The 25,522-nt window shown below is 44.3% G+C and overlaps 1 protein-coding gene across 1 annotated transcript in view; it reads left to right on the top strand.

Annotated features, from left to right (window-relative positions):
* The window catches only part of ADAMTS17 (ADAM metallopeptidase with thrombospondin type 1 motif 17), a 155,991-nt gene that overhangs the window by 60,698 nt on the left and 69,771 nt on the right, over nucleotides 1-25,522 (top strand). Inside the window, exons 9-10 of the mRNA XM_064722306.1 lie at nucleotides 15,110-15,250; nucleotides 16,601-16,751. Coding sequence (XP_064578376.1) covers nucleotides 15,110-15,250; nucleotides 16,601-16,751 — 292 coding nt within the window. The remainder of the gene's footprint in view (nucleotides 1-15,109; nucleotides 15,251-16,600; nucleotides 16,752-25,522) is intronic.

Here is a 25,522-nt window from a genome sequence, read left to right as displayed (position 1 = left end):
AGAAAAAGTCAAACAAGTTTTTGGAAACAAAAGCTGGGATTCATGCGTGTATCCGTGCAGCCAGGGGGTTTTCAGGACAACAATGCCAGCTTTGTTGCCATTGCTGTTTCTTTCAACAGCCTCAGCTTTCCTGTTGTGGGACGGGGGCAGGCTTGGGTGAGGAGGGAAGATTCCCATTGATGAGCCAGAGGAACCTGGCACTGCCTGGATGGGGAGAGGATGGCCCGAGGTGCTGTGGCTGGGAGCCACGCTGGGGCAGATGCCCTTAGGAAAGGGGATTAAAATCAACTGACAATAAGCAAGGAGCTGCCTCCTGCCAACAGCCTGAAACCACACGGCCTCAAACTTGAAGCTGAAACAGATGAGGACAAAAACCAGTCCAAAGGTAAAAGCCCATAATGCACAAACCAAACAGCTCAGGGCTTGGAATCAGACAAAGAGAAGGGTTTGGAACCAGCAGGTTTCTCTCCAGTGTGCTTATTTGCTTTAGATGTTAGTATTGATAGCTGTAGCTTGGGTAAAATTACTTCAGAGTGCGTAATTCTTTGCTGCCTTTGTGGTGTCTCAGGCATGGTGGTGTTGCAGGTGAGGGAGAAGCACTCTGGCTGTTCCCTCTGGGCTGTGTTTGTGCTGATGGACTTGTGAATAACATTGGCCTCCCTGGTCAGTGTAGCTCTGCACCCAGCAGAGATTGATGCAGATGTGCCAGAATGTGAAACATTGCAGGCTGAGGAGTGTCCCTGAGCAGATCCCAGAGGTGCACAGTGATGCCCTGTAACAATTTACACCAGCAAAGCCAGTCCTGTGGTGCAGCTAGTCAGGATGCCTGAGAACCAAGCAGGAAATTGCCCTCCTTCTCCCCTGCCCCACAGTTTATAAAAAATTGGTCATAATGCATTTTAAAAATGAGAAGTTTCATGTGGAAGCTGAGGACCACCCCAGTAAATGTGACGGATCTGTGCAGACAGGTGATGCTGCAGAGTGCACACTGATAGAAGCCTCCTTCTGGATCAGCCTGTCCTGCCATTCCAGTCAGAGCAGCATTGGGGCCAGACAGCCAAATCGTGGTGCTGGGGCAAAGGCAGTGCTTCTGGAAGCCATGGAGAAATGGAGGGACCTCTGCTAAAAATTCTCTCCTTTTATCCTGCGGTTATAACATTTAGGTGCAGGATGTGGGAGCTGAGAAGCTGTTTTGAAAGAAAAAATGCCAACAACCCTCTGTGTTTTTCAGAGCAGCTCAGCACAGTCTAACCCTTGAGCTCAGGGTTCTACCAGTGGAGGTAGCTGAGTGTAGTTTCTGTCCTGGCTGATTTTAAACATTAACCCTGTCTTTTAAAATAGTCTCTCACCTGGGCTTCTTTTTCTTTTCTGTGTTTCTCTGAGTTAGTCTCACATTTATCAGGCAGGTTCTGCCTGACCTGAATTTCTGTGGAACATTTTTCTTTGTTGCTGTTGCAGAAGTACACTGATGTGTCCCCAGTTATTTCATACCTCCCAAAAGGCATGAAAATCAATGTTACTTAAATTGTAGAATCAAACATGCAGAAGCACCAAAGTCTCAGTTTCAGGGTTATCCAGACAACTTCAGTTATAACTCTGCTCCCTCTGTACTGCAAATGAGGTCAAACTCCTATTCACAGGGTAGGATTTCAGCATGTAGTTAAAGCCTTTACTTAAACACATGCCCACAGGCATCTTATTCACTCCTGTGAATTATTATTTTACTATGAGAGAGCTCTTGCAAAGAGCTGCCCATGCTGTGTGTCTGTAGGGTAGCACCCAGCTGTGCTCAGGGATGCAGCCTGTGGCTGCCAGGATCTGTCCAGTGGCTGGACAAACCTGTGCAGTGGCACTGCTGGCAGTTTGGGTGCAGATCCTGCCTTGTGTTGGGGAGCTGTGGTGCCCTTGGTGCCTTCATAAAGCCTGTGTGGCCCTTCTGACCATGCTGTGAGTCAGAACTCACATCTCTGCATTTGGAGTGGTGGAAAATCAAGGTCAGTTGGATCCCAAGGAGCACTGGAGCCAGAGACAATCCCATGCAGACTTTATTCTTGCAAGCTCAGGTATTACTGACTCTGCTGCACCAGAACTTCCTGAGTAGCTGGGGAGTTGCATTCAGGCAGTGCCTGCCCCAGCTCTGTTCTCCTGGGGCCAGAATCCCCTCTTGAAACCTCCCAGGAGGATGTGGCTGTTCCAGTATCCTGCAGTCTCAGGAGTACTGGGAGGGTCTGGCTGCTGTGTAGACATACCCTGGGGCTGGCCAGAAATGCTGGCAGCAGTCTGTACCCACCCTGGAGTTGCTAATTTTATTTTCTACCATTTGTGTTGTAAATCTGTTGAGGAATGTCTCTCTCTCCCCGTTCCCAGGCTCCCTTTTCGTGCTCCCCTCCTCCCAGGTTTCATTCTTCTTCCACAGATAATTGCAAGCACATTTTCACAGTTAAGTTGCCCTTCTCTGTACAACTCCAAAGGACATAATGGAACACTGCCTATTTCATCCTGTGTGCTGTACACCAGAGTGGTATGATCTAAGCAAAGCAGTTATTTAATAACAGCTTCTGGTTCACAGAGAGAATAGGTATATCCTAACATTTCAGGAGATGCTTCTTCCACTTCTGGTAACACACTGAGGGATCTGTTTTAGATAAAACAAATTATTATGATGTACCTTAGTAACTTGATAATAACTTTCTGAAAACCATGTCCTTAGTCAAAAGGAAGCAGAGATCAAAGACAGGTTTAAACATATTTTAAAAACAATCAGTGGAGACTTCTGCCAGTGTGGATGATTTAACCTGGGGAGGAGGCAGTGGTGGAGCAGCACTGAACAGAAAGTGTGTTGGCCCACTGTAAGGCAGTACAGGACACCTGAGCAAGTGCCAGAAACAGCAGATCCCTGTGGTATTGACCTTGTCTGGGCAGGTTGTTTTTGCAATGGCAGTGGGATCACACAGAGAAAAATAAAAAAAAAATATAAGAAAATTAAGCACAAAAATCACACAGAGAAAAAAGAATACTGGGGAGGATAAATGGAGAGGTTTGGTAGTATTGTGCTCTGGGTAGACTTCAGTTTGGGTATGTTTGTTTAGTTTTAGGTAAAGATGCAAGATATTTCCAGGTGCATTTACTGAACTTGCTAATCCAGGCACAGTGGCAGGGTACCTTCCCTCTATCATGATTATCTGTTTCACCTTTGCACCATCGAAATTTGGTAGTTTATTTACAGTACTGGAATGTAATAACATTGGAACTGGGCGTGGGAATCTCCACGTCGCGTTGCTTTCTGCACTCTTGTGGCAAACATTAGTTCTGGGCAAGGGTTTCTCGCTGCTTTGTGGAGGATCTCAGTGTAATCCCTAGGGAAGCAACATTCCCTTGCAGCCCCTCTAATTTCTTTGTTTTTGAGCATCTTGTACAGCTTTACTTAACATAATAAAACTGCAGCAAACAGGCGAACGACAGCCATTTAGAAACACAATTTTTGTTTAATCAATAGCTTTGTAGCTTTGCCAGCTCTGCCTTTCTTTTGAAGGCTTACTCTGCTGAGTAAGCCAGGCCTGTGTTAAGTAGCTGGGCCGTAATGATTTGGCAAACCTTGCATCTGCTTCCTGCCACGAGGGTTCTGGTTTCATACTCCGCTGGCTTTGCTGGCAGCAGCCTGGTGCACCCAGTGACCCAAAACATGGGGACAGCACAAGTCCCCATTGTGCAGCCTCCCACTGCACACCAGCACAGGAAATATTAGGTTTGTAAGTGCCATTTACCAAATAATAATTTGTTTTTATACAAGGGCAGTGATCTAGATGAAATATTTACTTTTCCACTAGCAGTTGGGTTCCAATAGCCTGTAACCCATGCTGTCTGCCTGGCCTGCTGAGTTCAACAGGTTCCAGGTGAAAATGACTTCCCGAGCTGGGGAAGGTGATAAATCCCAGCCTGTCACTTGGAAAAGCCTTTGGTAATAAGTCAGCAGCAGCAATGCCTGTGGAAATGTTGTTGCCTCTAAAAATGTGGTTCCCTTTAGCTGTTACGTCAGTGGAAGGCTGTGCTGGGGTGGAACAGGGTTGGCTGCCTCTTGGCCAACAGTTGTGTTGGGAAATAAAATTCAGCAAAAAAGAGTTTACTGCAGAAATGAAGTAAACAGGCCTGCTTTGTTCTCATTTGCAAAATCCTCCCTACATCAGATGCCAGGCCTGTTTCCATTGCTGGATCCAGCCCAGCAGGGAGTTTGTTGTCTACATCTTTATTTGAACCCCAGTTTCCATAAAAAAGAGGAGAATAGCCCACAGTTTTCTGCTTTTGTTTTTCCTTAGGTAAAGCAAATCAAAGCCAGAGGAATCTGATCATAATGATTTGCTCTCAGTTGCTTGAAAAGTTTCCCTCCTGCTGGGCTCTAATTAGCTCAGGGCCTTAAAAATGAGTATTTTTCACTGTACCGTCTTTCTGTGCTCCAAAGCCCATTGAGACACTCATCTTATACACCTCATCTTATCCACATTTGGGACAGTTTGACCTGTCAGAAGTTTCTCATGTCCACCCTGTGGTAGCTGTTTCTCACCTGTCAGTGACAGTCCAGATCCTGCCTGGCTCTTCCTGCTCCCTGCTGGGCTCCTTTCCTCCCGCCCTGCTGTTTGCCAGCATCACTCTGGAGACAGCTAATGAAGTGGCAGATTTCTAATCTGGCTGTTAAATATTCATTTTAATTGCACACTGGAAAACTAGGCTGCAGGATAAAGAAATGCTCCCTAGAAACAGTTTGTTCTGCTTGGTCCAGGTAGTTTCTGTACTTAGGGAAAGTGTCTTTCCTTCTCAGGAAAAACACAGCTTCCTTTCTTCCTCCTGAAAACACAACCAGCAGCACTTTTCAGTGGGTGAATTCTTTCCTGTCTGGCTCCTCCTTTATCTCAAGTAAAGCTGCTTGCTGTGTAACGTGGGGTAGATTTAGTCCAAGAACACAGAACTCTTCCCTACTACCCACCATGAGTCACCATGGTCAGAAGTGGTCAAATTTTGATAAAAGTGCGGATTGTCTGCATTTAGTAGCTTTAAAGAAATGCTGCAATCTGGATTTTCCCACAGGAGCATTATAATAACTTTGCCCTCAGCTTTCCTGCCTGTGTGCACAAGCACCACTTCATTTAAAGTATCACCTCCACTGTGTATTTATTTTATCTCTTTCTCCATTATTTCACTGTTATTGACACATTTCCAGTACTAATTCAGATATGATCCTGAGGGCTTTCTCCAATCAAAGAAAAAGCCAACCTGTTTGCTTAGGAAAATGTATTCATATTTTCTTTTTAAATGTTAGGTACCACCTTCCATACCTGCACTCCTTCTGAGCTGTTTATGGTGTGTGTTGAAGTAACTTCACCAGGTTTGCCAAATGTGTGATTGCAGGAGCCCCTCTGAGCACAATGAACAGAACAACGTGAGAAAAGCTCATACCCATTTGCAGAAAGCTGTCACCAGTTAAATGACACACACCCTGCACCTCTTATCAGCTAGGGACCCTCTAAAACAGTATCTTCTCATAAAAATAACAGACTTTTTTCTTTCTCTGTAAGTTGTCTTCATATTAACATGTTCAAGCCAAAGTTACTCAAAGCAAGAGTGTCTTTTCAAGTCACTTTTTACTTTCCTCATGTTGTTTCCTTAGACAATATGGAAGCAAACTTGACTTGATTGACTGAGGTTTGTAGGCAGCCAGGCACACCCACTACCCAAAGAATTTCACTGCAGTATTGGTCTGAACATATCATTGCTAAATTGCTTTGATACCAAGCCATAATTTGCAACATTCCTGTAAGGATATCGAGTCTCTCCCTGCTGATAAAAGGAGTGAAACTGAGATAACTTGCTGAACTTCTGCAATCATTTACAAAGAGCCAAGGCCAGGTGGTTCTGCTATTATAAATTATGTTGCCAGCTGAACCATTATGAAAAATCCCAGGAGATTAGGGAGCTGGTGTATGGGAGTGCCACTATTGGAAACAAAATTTTAGAATTGGATTATTTGTTTCCTGTGTAGCTTTTTTCCTAAAAAAAAAAGTTCTGGTGGGTTTTTCCTCATGTTTGGAAGCAAAAGAGCCCAGAGGTTTGTTACTGCCCACTGCAGTTACCTGTTGTGTTGGTGGATCAGTGCAGGAGGGTCACATAAGGATGGATTTCTTCTTGCACTGAATCTGCAAGCCCACAGTGATTGACATTGTGGACCAAGAGAGAGGATGAAAAATATTTCTGTGAAAAGGACTTCTGCTGCTCTGAGAGCCATCAAACACATACCCACTACCCTGTCTGGGCCCTGCAAAACACTGATGCTGGTAGAATTTATATATTGCATTTACTTCACACCTTGTTGCCTTTTGATGTTGGCCATCTTCTCATTCCCACCTCCAGGGATGGAGAATTCATCTCCCAGTGTGGGGCAGGCAGCCAGCATTCCTGACTCCTCCGGTGCATTCCCCAGGCTGTCCCACTTCCCCAACCCTGCCTGGGGGTGGCTTCCTGACGGGGCAGAGCGTGGGACATCTGGGCTACTCGCGTTGCACGTACTTGGCAAATATTCCACACCATCTCTGCCCTCTCCTTGCTTCTCTGTGAAGGGTGTCTTGTGTTGCAGCTCTGCATTCAGGTTTGGCACTCGGTCATTTACTGCAGTTGACTGGAGGCTTTCAGTGGTTTCACAGGAGTTTTGGAAAAGTGATTGCACACAGAGCCTCCCCTGGGGTTTCTGACACTCTGAGTGACAGGGCTGTCAGTGCTCACTGAGCTTTTGTCTCTCTTCCCTCGTGGGTGGGAAATCCCACCCAGCTATCCCAGGGTTTGGTCTTTTTTTCCACCCTACAATTTATTTTCCCTTTTCATCTTCTGAGGAAATGCATGTCACATTTTCGGGAGGACTCGTTCTCACCCACTTCAGGCAGTGCTGAAAGCAAGCAGCTTGTTACCCTTCAGCTTGTTCCTTCTGCTGTGCCCCGGGGTGCTTTCCAAAAACAAGGAGCTACAGATGGAGCACAGCAGCCTCTGTGCAGTGAGCAGTCCTTCTCTGCCCACCACTGCTTCATTCATAGTCTTTGTGCTCCTTCTGCAAAACTTCTCTCTGTTCTGAAACCAGATTGAAGCAAGTGAGAAAGAAAGAATTTTGTATGTCCAAGAAGTGGATTTAATCACTTGGAGGGCAAGGAAACAGCTTAGTGCAAACATTTTCATGAAGGCATCCTCAGATAAATTTATTCTTACTTTAGGGTCACAGCTCAGCTGTGATCATGACAAACAGCCAGTGTGAGACAAGTGATTCCCACAGAGAGTCACTGATCCATGTTGTACAGTGAGTGCTTTTGGATATATTTATATTCAGCTCCTCAACAGGGATTGACTGAAGGAACTAAAGCAACCCTTGACTCCTACTGGTGCTGTTGTGTCAGAAATCTGCTGTGTGTTGTTGGCAGGTATGAAAGAATGTGTGAGGGTGTAGAAATGCTCAGCATGTGGTTGGATGCCTGCATGGAGATGGGATAGTACTTTAAGGAAGGAGGAAAGATTCGTGTAAGATGCTAAATGGATCTGGGAAAGGAGGGAGTATTGACATCAGAAGGCAGAAAGGTGTTTTCCCAAGGTAATGCTACCTCTGCAATGCTGAGTTTCTGCCAAATTTATTTTTATATATATTGATCAACTTTAGCATTTTGTAGGACTTTGTATTTGGTGGAGCACTCCTTTTTCTGCCCCTGTTCCCTCAGAACCTGCCAGGCTCTTAGAAGAAACTGTGAGGCTTTTTTCAGGAAAAGGTTGATATGCAGTGGCCACATCCTAGAAAGGAGGGAGGCCCTTGGAATGGTGGATGTTCAGTTGCTTTGCAGCTGGATTCCTTCATCCCACCAAAGGTGCTGGAGTGCATCAGGCAGTGCCTGTACTGCTGTGAGACACCCACGGTGAAACAGCAAGGGCTGCTCAGAGAGAATCCCATGAGCAAATGTCTGCTGGAGAAAGGAATCAATGTGAGCATGGGGTGTTGATGGGGACAGGATCCTAAGGTAATTCACCCTGTTCTTCATGGCCTTGGTCAGGCTTCAGTCAAACCCTGTAAAGGTCTGGTGTTTATACCAGTGAGCTTTGAGTGCAAGGCCACAGTGAGTGTGCCTGCTATGTCACTCGTGTGCTTTCTGTCCCTGCCCTGTCACTCTCATGTGCTCTCTGTCCCTTGCAGCACAAGCTTGTACTTTGCTGCCTTCCAGATTCCAAGGCAAAAGAGCTAATTCTTTTTAAATGAAAACCATATCATAAAGGGCTGGATCTGTCATGCAGCTGAATAAACCACAGCTTTCCACACTGTTATTCACCATAGGCGTTCGTGTGTTCTCACTCGCTGTTGTTGACTTCTTGGCTGCTTGATGAGTAGATAACCATATAAAATATCTGGTTACTTCATTATTGGAGAGTGACATAAACTTGGTTATGAAAACAAGAGTCCAGTAGTCATGGCTCCCTTTAAATGTTGACTTTCCTGATTAGAAAAGCCCCAAAAGTACAGAACCCATCCTGAACACCCCTGTTCTAGATAACACTGTGTACACAATGACCAGCCTCAGTTACTTCAAATGCTTTAAGTAGGATCATCTCCCTCTCTTCATCACTGCTCCCCAAAGTGTTCCTGACAGTTTCTGGAATAGTCAAAGCATATTTAAGAAACAGTGTTTACATGTTTGAAAAGGAGAGGGTGAAAAAACCTGCTTCCCATTAAGCCAATGGCCTCAGTGGCCTCTGGTTTTATAAGAAGGTTGCACAAGATGTTTCTTTGCCTCATCCCTCAGTGAGAACTCAGCTCACCTCAGCATTTTCACAGGATTTGTTAGTTTGTCCAAGCCTCCCTTGGCCCCCTCTGACATCTCTGGCCATCTCTGCTTCTCTTAGAGGCATCACCTTCCTGGGTCACCCTCTGAAAGTTACTGTCCTCACTTTGCCCTGCAGCTCCTATTACAATTCCAGCTCAAATGAGCACCCCTGCTTCACTCCTTCCTCTGTTAAGCCTTTATTCTCAACTGGATGGAAACCTCCTAACTTGCAAGATGATCAACATTTTATATTGAAATGTTCAACATGTTGAACCAGTTCAGAAGTAGGCATCTTTCCAGTGATGCAGCTTCAATTTCAAATGTTAATAAAAATTCCTAACATTGAACTCAATCTGGGAGTGGACAGCTCACAGGCTGGATGATGTGGGGTGCTGTCTAAGAGTTCAAACTCTTAGCTGGAGCTGCTAAGAGCTGTTGGTGTGCACCCTCTGCTTAGATTTGAGTTTCATGGCCATGTTTAATGTTCTCAGCTGCCAGCCCACACCCTGTGTAACCTCCTTCCATGTCAGCATCTTCCTTTGTGCTTGACATTGGATGCACTGCAGAGATGGGATTTCCTTCTCAAACCTTCTGAGACCTGATAGGAGGTGGGAAGGGGAGGAATTTTGTCCTTCATATGGAAAAACAGATGGCATTTGTGCATGTCTAAATAGCTGTGGGGCACTGTCATCCTGCCCACCCTGACATGCCAGGGCAGGTAAATTACAGCTCCCCTTCTCCCTTCCCTCTCCCACTCTGCGAGGATGTTGTTCAGTCTCCCCTCCTTTTGCATTTATTGTTCTCCAGTGGGCTTTAGAAAGAAATCTTGTGCTTAGTCCTGGCTCTGCATTTAATGCTGGATTACTTGTGGGTGAGTCATGGCAAGCTGGGTCACAGGGAATGACTTCTCTCATATTCTCTTCTGAGAAGGTCAGTGGTGACATGCAAGGCTGGTACTGCCTAGCCCATAGCAATGTTCCCTTGCAGAAACAAAGCCTTTAGGAGAACATCTGCAGGGTAAGGCATGTTACAGGTAGAGAAAACATGCTGCCCAGCAATCCAGTATCAGCCAAACATGTAAAAACCTTAGTGGTCCCACTGAACTTTTCACTCAGAGCATGAGATATCTCTGCCTTCTCCTGTCCCCCCTGCATTTGGGATACAGCTGTCATGGGCTCTGCTCAATTCTCTGAGGCTATGCTGCTCTGCAGGGCTGGCCCCAAAGAGCTCTTCCTATTTAATGTGTTGCTGAACTTACACAGTTACAGCTCTTTGTGAGTTGGTTCTTTGGAAAGGCTCCTTTGGATTTCTGTCTGTGGGAGTGAGAGACAGCCTGCTGTCCTCATTTCCTTCTTGGCAGCTGGACATCCTCCCTGCCCTTTGGAGAACTGAGGTAAGTGCAGTTGTGTGGAGAGCAATCAATTGTTTGTCATGCATGTTTAATAAACAGCTGGGGTGACAGCCAGGACACCTTGGGTAGCCTTGATAGCCATGAGTTTCTAAAGTGATCCAGTGTTTGACTCACGCTGAGTTATTTGCAGGCAAATGGAATGGTTTGGCTTTCAGAGGGAGGTGATGGAGGTGGTCTTAGTTCATGGCATTGCCACATCTGTGTGTCTTTTTTCCAGGCTTCCTTTCTTCATATATCTTTCTTTTAGTTGCTACCCTTTTTCTGAAGGAAAGTGCTGCTGCTGGTGGTATTTTCTATCAAACTTCCCTCTTGTCCCAGCTTCACGTCTCTCCCTGCTAAGGGAGAGTGATGAAAACAGTCCTGGGGATTTGTCCAGTGGTCTCTTACCAGCCAGAGCTGCAGCTGTTGAACAGATTTTTCAAGCATCTCCTAAATCAGTTTCTCCCAGCCCTTGGCATTATCCTCTAACTCAGATTTGGGTTTTCTATTGAGGGTCATAGTGGCTCTGGTGAAGATTTGTGTACGTGACCTCAAGAACATTGAGGTGCAGCAGTGCATTGGATGTGGTGGGAGGCTTTCCACAGGCTTTGGTGCTCTTTGGCTCAGACTTGTGAAGAAAAACAGGAAACACTGGAAAACACACCAAGGGTAAACAGAGAGTTTAGTTACATTAACTGTCTAGAGGAGAAACTCCACAAATGACCCAAACAAACAAAGCAAGTGCATTCGTTCAGCATTGCTGTGGGAAAACACAGGGCTGATAATTGAGTTTAGCTTAAAAGAATTACACAAGAAATTGGCCAGCTCAGGCCCAGAGTGTAATTCTGGCATCCTGACCCAGTTCTGATTGCTGCACAGGCTTCAGGGAGGCCAGAGCTCCCAGAGACTGCATGCTATTTTTTATTCATAGCAGTGCTACTTTAAAGCCTTGCTCTCCAAAATAACTGCATCAAAGAGATCTGTTGTTGCTGCCTCCCTGTGACTCCTGATCAGATTTGCCTTGCTGTGATTCTGTTAACAGTCAGGGCTCACGCTGGTCAGTCAGCTTGTGTCTGGCCTCACACATGATGAGCCACAGTAAATGTGCTGCAGGACTCCTCCAGCGAGGCCATGGTGTCTTTGACTGGTGAGCAATGCATTATTTATATTAGGAAAGAAGCTGGAGTGTGAAACCAGAGTCCCAGGGTGCCTACTCTGAGCAAACATTGAATGGAAGGAGTTGAAGAGCTGACAGAATGAGCTGTCCTTGCTTGCCTTTGTGGAATCTCATTGTCTTCAGGAGGAGAATGTGGTGAACTGAAAGGCTGAAGTTTCCCGTGGGGTTGGGATGGAGCAGTGACTGTGGTGGTAACAGCACAAAGGGAAACTGAGTCCTGCTCATCCATAATGGCTCTGCTGGCTTTGTAAAGGGTAACAGGCAGCATCTGTTTGTGGCTTCTGATAAAATGGACATTTATGTCTCAGGGAGCATACAGGGCAGTGGGTTTGCAGGGCATTGCAGTGTCATTTTGACATTGCTACTTCTAATCTAAGAGCTTTTCTTATCAACTCTTTGTTCAAGATCAGTTCATGTAAGAATAGAACTTCCAAAGACAGAATATTGCAAGAGACTGATTACCTGCTTCTAATTCCATGTGAATTCTGAATAGCAGGTAAGATTAGATGGTCACAAATGAAATGTAAACTATTGATTCAGTTTGCACTGGTGTTTAGTACAAACACACACTGCTCTGTCACATTTCTTTCTGTTTAAAGGAGGGGGACTGTTCATTAGTGAAAAGAATCAGCATGGCATTGCATTTACTGCTTGTTTAGGAAAACCTGGTTCCTTTGATGTAGCTAGAGACCCTTGAACTTCAGAAAAGAATGTGTTAGCATGCAAGGGTATGCCTTAGTCCTGCAGGTCATTTAATCATTTTCTCAAGTGAGTCATTGTAAGGTAAAGTAGATGCTGAGAAAAGTTCTGCATTGCCAATTAAAACAGGCTCCAAAGGTGTTGCTGGTTTCATTCTACCAGAAACTCATCACTGAGAGGCCAGGAGGGGTTGCCTGTGTACCTTGAGGCCAGATCCCAAACTAATATAAACTGGCAAAGCTCTTTTGCTTTATACCAATAAAGGTATTCCTTTCAGGCTCAATTCCTTTATGCTTGTGACTTTTAAAAGAATTTCTGTTAGGAAAACAGGAACGATTCAGAAATGAGTAGATTTTCACACATGTAAGAATTGAATGAATTTCAGAAGAAGCCTGTAAGTAACTTGAGGTGTGAGTTCTGATTCGTTCTTTATAGAGGACAAATTTTATCTACCTCAAATTCCCTGAGAAATAAAGCTGAGTAAACACTGGCAGCCTCAGCATTTGTCCTAGGCAAGACATCTTCCATGAAATCAGGTTTAAGATAAAGTTAAGGACAGGAATGTACTAATTAGTAAGTGCTATTCTTGGGTTTTGCCAACAAAACCTCACTTTCAACATATTTGACAAAAAATAATTGAAGCTAATCAGAAAGCTAAAGCATTTCTTATATTTACAACTCTAGACTAAATACTAGACTTTTCTGGAAGGGATAAAATCGGGGATCCTGAAGCACTTGCAAAGTCAGGAAGATGATTTGTTTTCAGCCTTTTGGGATGGAACACCTGATGTGGCAACCAGGGGGCCATTCAGGAAGCTGCCAGATCCCATCCCACAGAAACAGAGTATAAACCAAAAAGGACCCAGCTTTGAGTGTCAGCACTGTGGCAGTCACAAGGCAGACAAGCTGCAAGAAACCTTGGAAACCTGCCTGGTCTCCCTTGGAAAAGTTATCAGGATTGCTGCGTGCCCACGAGCCTTCACACTGGCATTTTGGGGCAAACTTTGTTCTGGAAGGTTCCTGACAAGCTCACATCCTTTACTTCATGGTGCTGAGCCCTTCCTTTCCTGACTTTTAGGAACATAATCTTTAGATGGGCTTATTTGCATTGGACAAATACTGCTGGAACTTTCATCCTAGCATGTGAGGAGTTTTCTCTGTGTAGAAACAACATGGGTAAAATATTTGGAGTGAAACCCAGGCTGCATTGAAGTCAATGGCAAAACTCCCATTCACTTCAGTGGAGCAGGAATTTCACTCTTTACTGTTTTGAAGTTAGAGTTACTAATAGACTGTTAGATTATTCCTGCGTGCATCTAACAAAATGTGCTTGATGTTAATGTTTCTGCAGTGTTCAAAAACCACAAAGGTTTAAAAACAAGAATAACTATGAACTTCTGAGTCTAAAAATTACATTGAATGTAGTTTTGCTAGAAATAATAATAATAATGTCCCTGGAGATAAACCTAAAATAATAGACTCCACCATATAATCTTCACTGTAAGCTAAAAATAGCAGAGATGGTGGTTCAATCTAAGCCATAATTATCAAAGTGCTGAAGTGGGTTTTGGTTCACTGCTACTAGAAATGGATGTCGTGTTTGGGCTCTGAACAGTCAAGTCCCACAACTGGGGAGGAGCAAAGCCAAGAGCACAGTCAGAAAGCAAACAGGAGCCTCAGATTTGTAGGGAAATAGCATGGATTAAGCAGTGCATATTTAAAGGGACTGCTCCTGGCTTGCTCCAGCCAGCCAGCTGGAGACCCAGTGAGTTCTGTATTTTCAGCCCCAAATTGGTGATGTTTTGCTAGAAGGTGACACTGGCCATAAAAGGCACCTTTCTTCTGAAAGTCGTTTTCCATTTCACTTTGGAATTGAAGGAGGAATGTTACTGTTTCAAAGAGTTACTACTCTGTATAATTCTGGGTAAGGGTTTTAATGTTCATTTTGAAGCAGGATGGAAAATCCTGAACTCACTTTCACTGCCAGGCAGGTTGTTGTGATGGGCTGAGTGTTGGACTGAGTGTAGCAGGTGACCTTGGTCACACCTTTTTCCCTGTTCACAAAGTTTTACCTGCAGCAGAGGAGTCTCACCTTGCTGTAGTGGCAGCAGGGATTTATTCTGAACCTGAACCTGCTGTAGCAGCCCAATGGTGAAGACTCCCCTGATGACAGAAGGGTCCTGAGGGGGAAGTTGGATGGAGGTTGAAGTAACGCATTTCTGTTTCTGAGTGCTTTTGGAAATCCTCACTGAATGTGTTTGAATTCCTCTATGTGTTTATACAACACAATCTGCTGTTTGTTTAGATGGTTTGTTTTGCTGAGTAGATCCCATTCTGTCCTTGCTGAGATGGACATGGGGCAGTCCTGGTGCTTGTTTGGACAGTGTTTGCAGAAATGGGGCTTGGCTTTGCCTCAGGCTCCAGGCTAAACAGTGCTGTGACAGAGTCAGAGCCTAATTTAGGTTGGAAGGGCCACTGGAGATGATCTGATCCAGCCCACCACTCAACAAAGGATCAGCCTCAAAGTTAGAGGATTGTACAATACCACTAATTTAGAAAAATGTGTTTCCTAGCAGTATATTCCAAATTCACACTGATGCAAGAAGAAAGTAGGCTCATCTCTAGATCATTCTCTCAGTGTAATTGTAGTGATCCTATCCACTAGATTTGGCAATACAATCCAAAATTTTCATTAAATATTCCAGCAGATACCCTCCAAGTTCACTGTTCATAAACCCTAGGAGGAAAGTCCATAAGAAACACATTTAAAAGTTTCAAACACACAAATACCAAACGCTTTGTGAAAATAAGGCAATGGATAAAATAAAGAACCTCTAGTTCATTTATTGAACAGGTGCCCAGGGCAGTGCATGGCTGATTGTGTGTGGTATGGGCAGCCTGTTGTCCAGCTGCTAATCCCTGAGAGTGCCATTGCTGAGGGCAGTGGGAATGAGAAACCCACGTCATACCTTGATAGGTTTTTTCTCTTGTCTTGTTCTAATCCAACAGCATGGGGATGAGCCACGATGATGATCATCAGCCCTGTGCTGGGAGGTCTCACATCATGTCTGGAGAATGGGTGAAGGGCAGGAACCCAAGTGACCTTTCCTGGTCTTCCTGCAGCCGAGACGACCTCGAAAACTTCCTAAAGTAAGGATTGTGCTGAGTGTCAAAAATCCTACCAGGCAAGAATCCACTCTGTTGCTTTAAAGTGAAAGTATTAACAATGTTCCTTTTAAAAAAGTGTAGGTGTGTCATTGGGGTATGCAAATTTGAACCTGTCTCCTTTGCAATAGCACCTTGAAACTGAGGATTGAAGAGAAGCAGATGAATTATGTGCAGTTGTCAATGTACTGATAACATCTTCTAAAAAATCCCATATCACCTTTTTTTTACAGAAAATGCCCTTCAATTTTGCAATGACAGAGATCTGTGTGTAGATGGCTTGCAGCAATCTCTGCTTAAAGGTGCTGCAGCTTTATGCTGTGGCTTTTGCTCTCTTGTTATTAAATAACTTTTATTTTATTCAAACTTGACTTTGCCTGGAGGTTATTCTGATGTGTTTTCTCACTCCTCAATGAATGTTGGTCTAAAACAGTTCACTATAAACTTCTTTCCCACTGCATCCATGTTTCAGCTCATCATATTCAGTTCTTCAGGAAGGATTTCTGTCCTGCTGCTTGTTAAATCTCATGAACTGCAGGAAGCACTGGAATTATCTGAACTCCGCAGATCTAATCTTAAACCTACAGTGCAGCTCTCTGACAAACAGTGCCTGGCACAATGCTTTGTGCTAGGAGTGGGTTCAGCATGGAAAATTTCCCACTCTGAGGGTTAGCGGTGGGAAAGAAAGGAAAATAATGAAAGAAAATGGGATATTTAATGCCACATTAAAGGCATGAATTAGAAAAAGAAGTTACATCTGAACTCATCTGGTTGCAACTGGTCCCTGATATGACAGTGATATTGCAATTTGTAAAAAAGATTGCTGTGAAGGCAAAGGGAAAAATCTTTTTATGCCTGTGATGGATAAGAAAAAATGTCAAGGGCTCAGAATTCAGCTGTGGGGATTGAGGTGAGACATGATGGCAGACTTTCTAGCTGGCATTTCAAGGTGAATGAAGCTTTGGGCCAGGTTGCCTGAGGGCTGAATTGAGTCTCCTTCAGATTTCTAGGAAAGGTTCAGACAAATGTTTAACCCAGAATGTTGTGAATGTTGGTTTAGACAAAAGTTTAACCTAGAGTGTTGTGAATATTGGTTTAGACAAAAGTTTAACCTAGAGTGTTGTGAATGTTATCTCTCCTGCCTTGAGGCCTGGGGCCGCAGGTACCTTCCCAAGGCCCTTTATATCCATAGCTCTCAAAGATTCACAAGACTTCCAGGGAAAACCCCACAGTTTCACACTGTTAAAGAGAGGACAGGGCTCCTCTGTAGCAGTGACCTCACACTGCCGTTCAGGGGGCTTTCCCTGAGGACATTTTTCCTTGCTGCCCTGCCAGGTCCAAGGTGAGCACCTGCCTGCTGCTGACCGACCCCCGCAGCCAGTACTCGGTGCGGCTCCCTCACAAGCTGCCCGGCATGCACTACAGCGCCGACGAGCAGTGCCAGATCCTTTTTGGCACCAACGCCACCTTCTGTAAGGATATGGAGGTAAGAGCTCGTGGGTTGGAGCTGGAAACAAGGTGGGAAGTGGAAATAAAGCTGCTAAGCCCTGGGGAGGAGAAAAGGAGTCTGTGTTTCCCTCAGGTTCAGCGCTGCTGGTGGAAAATCAAACGGCCTCGAGCTCTGTCAGCCGCTCCTGCTTAGGCCTCATCCTTCTTTCCCCTTGGTAATCTCCCAGAGCAGACTCAGAAAAACTGATGTTTGCACGTTGTTCCCTTTTGAGATTGTTTTGCTGAAATGCTCTGTAGAGATTGTTTTCCTGGAAGTTCAGCTGAGGTGAAAGTCTCTCCTCACAAGAGTGTTTGGCGACTTCCACAGAGTCAGCTTAGATGGCTGGCTGGGCGTTCACAGACCTCACCTTCACACCACTGCAGTGTTCTAAGGAGCTGATTCTTAACTGTGCTGAGGAAATATTGATGTCTGCCTGTTTCATGAAGCCTTGAATTCTGTGCAGAATCCTGTGTATTTTCTAAGCAGCATGATGTTTACTCAGGATGTGGGTGCAGTGTGGGGTATGATGGGGTTGGTTGATAAAATGGGAACATTGACTGTTGCTGTCTCTAGGAGCAGGTTGTGCTTGAGATGAGGCTGTTGGACTCATCTCTGGAATTTAGACAGCCAAGTTTTTCATAAGGTATTACACATAATCAGATCTTTTAATTCTGAGCAGATCTTGCCCCCTGCTTTAGACAGGGAGTGGGGTAGTGCCTGCTTCCAGCATGGCCTTGGAGATATCAAAAAAAAAGTCCTGAAGCTGTGTGGAGGCACCAGCACCAGCTGGCAGCATCTCCTCCTGTACAGACAGGCAAGAAGCAGACAGGTTTCTTGCTTTTAATAACTGGCCATTTGTATTTTTTAGTTGTCCCTCATTCCCACTCTGAACAAGCTTGGGATCTTAAATCAGTGTTAAGAAAGAAAACAATAATCAGAGATAACTGGGGCTTTTAAGTGCCAAATTGCTAAAACTGTGGAACACGTGCAAGTCCTGGGAAAATGCTCTTAGTTTCACATTAGCTGTTTTATTTATTTTGGACTTGGAAGCTAGCTAATATAAAACAAAGGAAAAGAATCTGGACAGGTTGTATTTCCCAGCTCCATCAAGAAACTGCAGACCACCAGGACTACTGTACTGGAAGCAAAGTGTTAGAATATAGGTCTGTAAAGAAAACCTCAGATCTACCCAGCATGACTCAAGTTCTTCCACTTGTGTGGGTGTCACCCAGCTGGGCTGCTCTTGGAAGGGATTTTTGCTATTTCCCTTGTTGTGATAAAAAAACCATTTTGTTTCTGGATATTCCAGTGCCTGATGAGAATGTCAGCCCGCTGGTAGGTGGTCAGCATTTCCCACACAGGAGTTGCATGTCCAGTCTGGAATTGCACCAGGGACTTGTTGTTTGCCAGAATAATGTGCCAAGAGGCACCATTCTCTGTGAGGTACAGACAGCAGGTGTTTGTGTCTCCCAAGATTTTTCACCAGTCTAATTATTTGACACTTTAGAAGCAAATGAAAAATGTGCTCTTTTTCTCCATCTCTCCTTTCTCCCAAAAGAGAAGCATATTTTGTGAGGACATTAGTGCTTCCTAATGAAAAGCCTGGTAGAACTGCAGCAGATTCAAACTAATTTGCAGTCCCTTATTTAGAATTGTTTCTGTTGCAGATGTGCATTAAGAATTAGCATTCACCCTGTGAAGCTCTGGATCAGTTATGTCACATGCCATTAGTTTAAGCTTGTGTTTACATCCTGTTATGCTCCTCTGAGTTGGTGTTTGATAGCAAGGAAAGGAAATTCTTTAGAGGAAATGATCACTTTTGATTTTTAAAGCTCTGAAGTTTGTGTTCATTTCACCTTTGTGTTCCTCAGGCCTCATCTGCAGAATACTTGTATCATAAGTCTCAAAGCTGTCTACAAAAATATGAACCAAAAAAAAAATTGGCACTGGTCACTGGCATTAGCTGTAGAAATTATTGGCAAATACAGCTGTCTCCTCTTTTAGCCAATGGTAATGTGGTATTTTTAATTCAATAAAGTATTAAAAAAATCCAAATGTAAAAGCAATAAACATTTGACAGTAAATATTTGTTACGAAAAGGAAATAAGCTTCAGGAAATGAGCCTGCTCAATCTTTTTATGATTACATGTGTCTGCTGCCTATTTTCTTATATAATAAGAGAGTTACATTACAATATTTCTTTGGAGATAGTTGAGCTGCATAATTATATCAGGCAAACTAGAGGCCCTATATTCAAAAATGCCATGCAATTTGGTTTAGAGCAAACTTGAGAGGTTAGATAACTCCAAAATTTCAACATTTTTGAGAAACACAGAGACTTCTGTGCAGTAAGCTCTCTCCTTTAACAGCGTCAAAGCCCTGTTTTCTGAGGGAATGTGATCTTTGCTTTCACAGGGAGTCAGGTCCCTCAATGCTTGGCAGTGGCTGGGCCTCCCACACCACTCCAACAAGATAGTTCATCCAGGAGTATTCACCCAGTTTTGAGATTGCATCCCCAAAATTCTTCTTCCACTTTGTTTTAAGGATAACTCAGATGCCTTAGAACAAAACTGTAGCTCTCTGTTTGCCAAACCAGCTATCCTGCAGCTATTCTGCTCCAAATTTACAGAAGAGAAATTAAAACATATGAGCAAGGCTCAGCTTTACATTCACCAAACCTCTACATTCCTTTCTCCTTTCCTTCTGCATTTTAATGTACTAAAAAATGAGTTTATGATAGTCAGATGATCCACAGTCTGTTGTAATCTGTGACCTCCAAGATGTGTAATTCAGGATCTGTAACCTCAGTGCTGGGTAGGGTTTTCTAGTGCATGTCACCTCTTTAAGGAGCTGTGAATCAGGCTGTTAGCCTGGGCTCCTGCTAGGCCAGGGAACAAGTGTGCAGGGCCAGGGAACAAGTGTGCAGGGCCAGGGAACAAGTGTGCTGGGCCAGGGAACAAGTGTGCAAGGCCAGGGAACAAGTGTGCAGGGCCAGGGAACAAGTGTGTAAGGCCAGGGAACAAGTGTGTAAGGCCAGGGAACAAGTGTGCTGGGCCAGAGAACAAGTGTGCAAGGCCGGGGAACAAGTGTGCAGGGCTAGGGAAGAAGTGTGCAAGGCCAGGGAACAAGCGTGCTGGGCCAGGCTGGACAGGCTTGGAGCACCCTGGGGTAGAGCAAGGTGTCCCTGCCCATGGCAGGGGGTGGAACTGGGTGAACTTTAAGGTTCCTTCCAACCCAAACCATTCTGTGGTTCTATGATTAATGAATCTCTCAAGAGCCTTCAGTGGATCCCCTTTCATACCCAAGTTACAGAGTTTTTCCCTGGAGTGCACAAAGGGATCAAAGTGTTTTCTGTTCATCTTTCCCATTGCAAATGTCAGGCACTGTCTGATCCATGCAAGTGCTTATCTAGCAGGCTGTGCAAGTGTCTGCCATGGCAGGCATGGCTCCAGCTGGGGAGCTGCACAGTGCTGGGAAATGAGCTCCTTGGTGAGTGTCCGGTTTTCGGCTGTTTGGAGGGCCTGGAAAGGCCCGGGGTGGCCTTGGGGCAGCCCGCGATTCAAAGGATGAGAAGAGGCTTCAGTTCTTTTCTCGGTCTCGGTGTTTATTAATTGTTTATCTAAAAGATTTTCTCTCGGCCCGACAGAGCTCTGCTCAGCAGCCAGCCATGAGCACACTCCCCTCCCTCCGGGCGGTCACCTATCTTTATACCCAAAGTTACGTGTACAATATTTATCATTTTTCCCCAATACCTTTCACCCTTATTGCCCAGTGCACTTTTAGTAAACCAATCCCAAAGTGCCACCATCACCACAGAAGATGGAGGAGAAGAAGAAGAAGAAGAAGGATAGGACACACCCCAATTCCTCCATCTTACTTCTCTAAACCCCCCTGTACAGAAATCCTAAACCCTGTGTTTCACTCTCTAATTAACTAATCCCTTCACCATTCACCCGGTGAAATCCTCCTATCCTCATACAGGTGTCGTCTCCTGTGTAGGACCAAAGTCCAGCCACCAGACACTTCTGGAACATTCCAGGACTCCCGAGCCCCCCAAGGGTGGTCTCGGTGACACCTCAGTCCTGAGGTGCTGAGATCCCACAGGTGAGCTTTGGCCCACCTAGGAGGTTACACAGTGGCCTTTATTTTGAAGCAGACAAGTTGCTTTTAGAGAGGTGAACGTGCCATTCTCCAGCTCTGAGCAACATCATGGTAATGCAGGGAAAGCTGGTCAGAAATGCACCTGTGCCACTGCACAGGCGTTATCAGTGCACCCCAAACACAGAGATCCCGGGGGGCTCTGGCTGCTCTGTGAGCCCAGGGCTAGCATGGGAGCAGTTGTGCAAATTACAGGCAATTCCACCTGGCTGGCCTCTGTCCTTCAGCTCCACACTGGGCTGTGAATCAGCTATTGTGAATTGGTTTGACCCCTCCAGGGAGGAAGCAGAGAGCTCCAGCCCCAGCCGGGCGGTGATGCCTGAGAGCAGGAGTTAACCCTTTGCTGCCCCTGTGCTTATTCCAAGAGGAATGGCACGAGTGGTTTCTGCTCAGTCTTTCAGGGAGCAGAAATTCATCAAAACTAATTTCTCCCCCAGAAATTCATCAAAACACATCTGAAACTCCCATGGAAACATTCTGCATGTCTAATCTTTATTTTTCAGGCTGGCACACCTACCAACAGAGACTTTTGCACTGAAATCATGTTTATGGGGGGAAAAAATGTGATCTCTATCTCATGTATCCATTTGGCTTTTTGTTTTTTAAGCCTTTTGGCTTATTTATTATTAACACATTTTTGCGGGTTTTTATGTAACTGTTATCATCCACATTGTTTTGAGTCAAAACTGGGCTGAGGCTGGAGTGGCACTTGGAAGGAGATTAACATTGCTACCAAGAGATTTTTTTCTAACAAGGGACACTGTCAACTCAGATGTAGCTGGGAATGTGAATTTTGACATTGCACTGTTTTTAGAAATACTAAACCAGCTAGAACTGGCTCCACTGTTTTTCTTAGGTTCAGGTTGTTTTTTAACAAATGTAGGTATTTTCCAGTATCTACAAGCTACAGAACAAGGGGGCAGAGTTGATTGCAAGCCAAAGGAGACAAAGTAGACTTCTTGGCTAATGTGGAAAAAGAGAGGAACCAAAAACAAAGTAAAGAAAAAGTAGCAAAATTGTAATGATCAAGTGGTTTTAATGTTCTCCTTGAGTTTACATATTTGCTGTGTGGTGGTGAGTATAATTCAGCAATTGTAGGTCTCTCTGTGGTCTTGGTCTTGCAAAGAGGCTGCTGGAGTGGCCTTTTGGGCTCTGTGCATGGGAATCAATGGGGCTCTGTTTGCCTTTTCTCTGCAGGGCCATTTGGGAGATGCAGACCATGATAGTGAGCCCTATTATTTAGTAATGTATAGAATATTTACAAGAACGTGGTAATTAGATTGAAAGCTGGTTTATGCTGAAAATAATAGGTTGCATTATAATTTTCTGTACAACCAGGGACTTTGTCTACATAGTCATACTAATAAATCTGGAAGAGGATGGGTTGGGTTTTTCTTGAGGCTTGCAGGATAGAAGCCTGGCAATTCTAAAACAAAATTAGCTGATTTTTCTTTTTTTTTTTTTTTTTTGAGAAGTAAAGGTAGCAATTAACTTAATTGCTATTCTATAGTTTATAGTTTTCCTCATGTACATTGTCAGAATTCAGACTATTTTCACATTGCCTGTTTCTATGAAGCTGAAATGTCTTATTTCACTGCTTCTGTATGTTGCAAAAATACCTTTTTCTCTTTATTTTCAGTGGAAATACTTTTTGTTTAAGAGAGGGAGAGAACGAGAGAGAAGCAGAGTTCCTGCCTGGGCAGCACAGCCCAGTTTACAATTATTGGAATGCTTCAGAAATTTTTGTACGTGTTTCAGTTTGGAAGATGGTCAAAACACATTCTGGTGCAGTGGTTTAAAGAAAAATAAAAAGAGAGAAGGGAACCAAAATAAAATTATAAAAATACAATGTGGAAATTTCAGAATATAAACATAATAAACTCTTAACAATAGTAGAGAGAGCCTATTAAGAATTAAACACTTGAGCTTGGCAAGTTTTCATTTCTTATTAAGACAAGGGGAGGGAGAAAGAATCAGTGTAGCCTTGTGATGTGGCAACTACAGCTAAAGTCTAAACTTTACAAAATTAGCCAGAATAGGACTGAGTATCAGCCTGAAAATCGTGTATAACAAGCTTGAAGGGCATTCAGACTTCTCCCACTGCCTGCTGGGAACTTCCCATCTGCAAAACACTTCAAGAGAAACTCCATAATTTTCACAACCACATCTGAATGCTGTGTGTACAAATCTATATTTATTTTTTGTCCCTAGCTTCTCTTTTCCCATGGCCAAGAAACACAATCCATGATTTCATTCTTTTAATTTTCCTATTTTTTGTTTTTAATGGACAATTCTGCCTGTTGTTCAAAACAAATCAATATTTTTTAAATCTGAAACTCAGGTGTTAAGGCCTGAGGAGCAGACTGGGAACTGTTGAGTGAACATTACTCCTAAGAACAGCTCTTTTAGATATTGGTAATAAGTCACAGTACAAAATTCCAGTCATTTAATTCAAAGACTCTTCTCCAGTGCTTTATTCCATGGGCCTCTACTTCTAGGTTTGACCATATAAACACACTTCTATGATTTTTCCAGCTGATGTGACACATTTGTGTTGTGTTCTCTCATTTAAGATGCTAAACCTGAGCTCAGCAAAGCTGAAGAGCTCACCCAGTGAGAGTTGTGTGTTGGTAGGGAAGTACATCAAACTTGTCCTTTCCTCCTTGGATTTTTCCATGTCTGTGAATCCCTGGAGCTGGTGACTTGAGTGCCCTAAAGGCACTGGAGAGATTTGTATTCAGCATAATGTTTGGCCATAAAATTACCTTGTGGTCTTATGAATGCTCTCTTTCCAATCTCTTTCTTTTGACTACTAATTTAATTCCAGGTAGATGAAAAAAATTAAATAAAACTGGTGCTTTGCAAAGCAATATTTTAGACTGTGAAGGTTTTTAGTTTTCCTTGAGAGCACCAGAGACAGCTGAAAGCAGAGACAGTGTTTTCCTGTTTCATTGTTTGCTTCCCAGAAAAAAACCCAGAAAGTGTTTCTATTTCTTTGTGCCTTCCTTGCAGTCTGGGAGTCTTCCCCTGCTTGTCTGGCACTATCTTGGAATGTCAGCTCTAGACACAGGTCAGCACTTTGGCCACTGAGTCATGGATCTGAGTTTCACAATTATCTTGTCTGGGTTAACGTGGCTCCTGTCCAAAAGTGCCTTCCAGTTTTACAGGATTTGAGTTTGGAACACTTCTCATCTCATGTTCAGCAGCAAGAAGCTCCATCAAACAATGCTGCTCACCTCCCTTGTTATTGCTGTGGGTTGTTTAGGCACCCAAAATTAAAGGCAGTGATGGTGTAGAAATTGGGAACATTGTTTTTGTCACCTTATGTAAAGAGCTGCTGCTCAGAAGCATCCTGTGAGACTTTGAGAACATTTGCACTGTGCTTTGGACAGGAAAAAAAGAGTAAATTGTGTGTTTATTTTACCTAATAGATGTTAATTAGAATCCCATTCATAAGCACATTTTCTCTCCTGGTTAGCAATGTGCTGAGCCTTAACCTTGGCAAAATAAGAGAGTTCTGATACTTCATGGAAAGCCAGCCTATTTAGAAGCAAGCCTGTGTGTTAGGAGGTCTCTTGCTCCTCTCCCTTAGGGATATTTACTTTTCCTAAGTCCTTATTCATAGTCCCCTCATTTTGACAGAAAAATTGGTTTCTGGTGGTTTAATTCTGCTGCTAGAAAGAAGATGCTCCTCTTTCCAGTGGGCAGCAGAAACAAATTCATCTCCAGGAGAAATAAGTGTTTCTTTCCTTGGATGCAGACAAGGTAAAGGAGTGAATGTGCAGGGAATGAACAAGCTCCTGTAGAGTTGTTCCATGGTGGGAAGGACATCTTTATTCACTGGATTCTCTTTATACTTTGGAGGTTTGGAAGGTGCCCTTGCAGGTAATAATCTGAGGGTTTGAGTTGGGGGAGGGTTGTGAGCCATGTGAGGTGATGGGGCAGGATCACCCAGATTTTGGCAGCAGTGCAGATGCAATGGCTACCCCAGGAGGAGCTCCAGACTTGCTGCCTGTGCACCAGGAGCTGGCTGGAGTGACTTTGCCATTCCTCATTTCCAGCTGCAGCACTGAGCTAAGGAACCTCAAACAGATCCCTCCCTGAGCCATGCCTGAGCTCTGCAGGCTGGGAGTCTGTGTGGGGATGGAGTCCCAGGGAAGGGAGCACCATCCTGGGAAAGGAGGGAAGGGCCAGAGCCAGACCTGGCTTCAGCTGGAGCAGGCAGTGACCCAGGAGCCTGTGGCTGTGACACTGAGCAGAGAGCTCTGAGCAGCTCTGCTTCAGCTCATCTCCCAGCAGACTTTCAGCGAGACATTTAATCCCTTTCTGTTCCTCATCTTTCCACCTAGAACAGAGTGATAAAACTTCCTTTATCCCCAAGCTCCCAGGAGTCTGTTTAGATGGTGAGATCTTTGGGGGAGAGAAAACACCTGGCACAGTGAGGCCCCTTTGTCAAATGGATGCCATTGTAATCCCTGAAATCGGAAGCGCCGCTCACCTGCCCAGCACATCTCTCCCATCTTGGGAGTTTCCAGAGCCTGACCTCTCCCAGGACTGCTTCCTAACAGCTGTGCAGACAAGCTTTCCTAGCTCCCAGGAGTTTCTGAATG

This window comes from Zonotrichia leucophrys, chromosome 10 (genome assembly GCF_028769735.1).
Source record: "Zonotrichia leucophrys gambelii isolate GWCS_2022_RI chromosome 10, RI_Zleu_2.0, whole genome shotgun sequence".
NCBI lineage: Eukaryota > Metazoa > Chordata > Aves > Passeriformes > Passerellidae > Zonotrichia > Zonotrichia leucophrys.
This window is presented reverse-complemented; position numbering and strand designations above follow the sequence as displayed.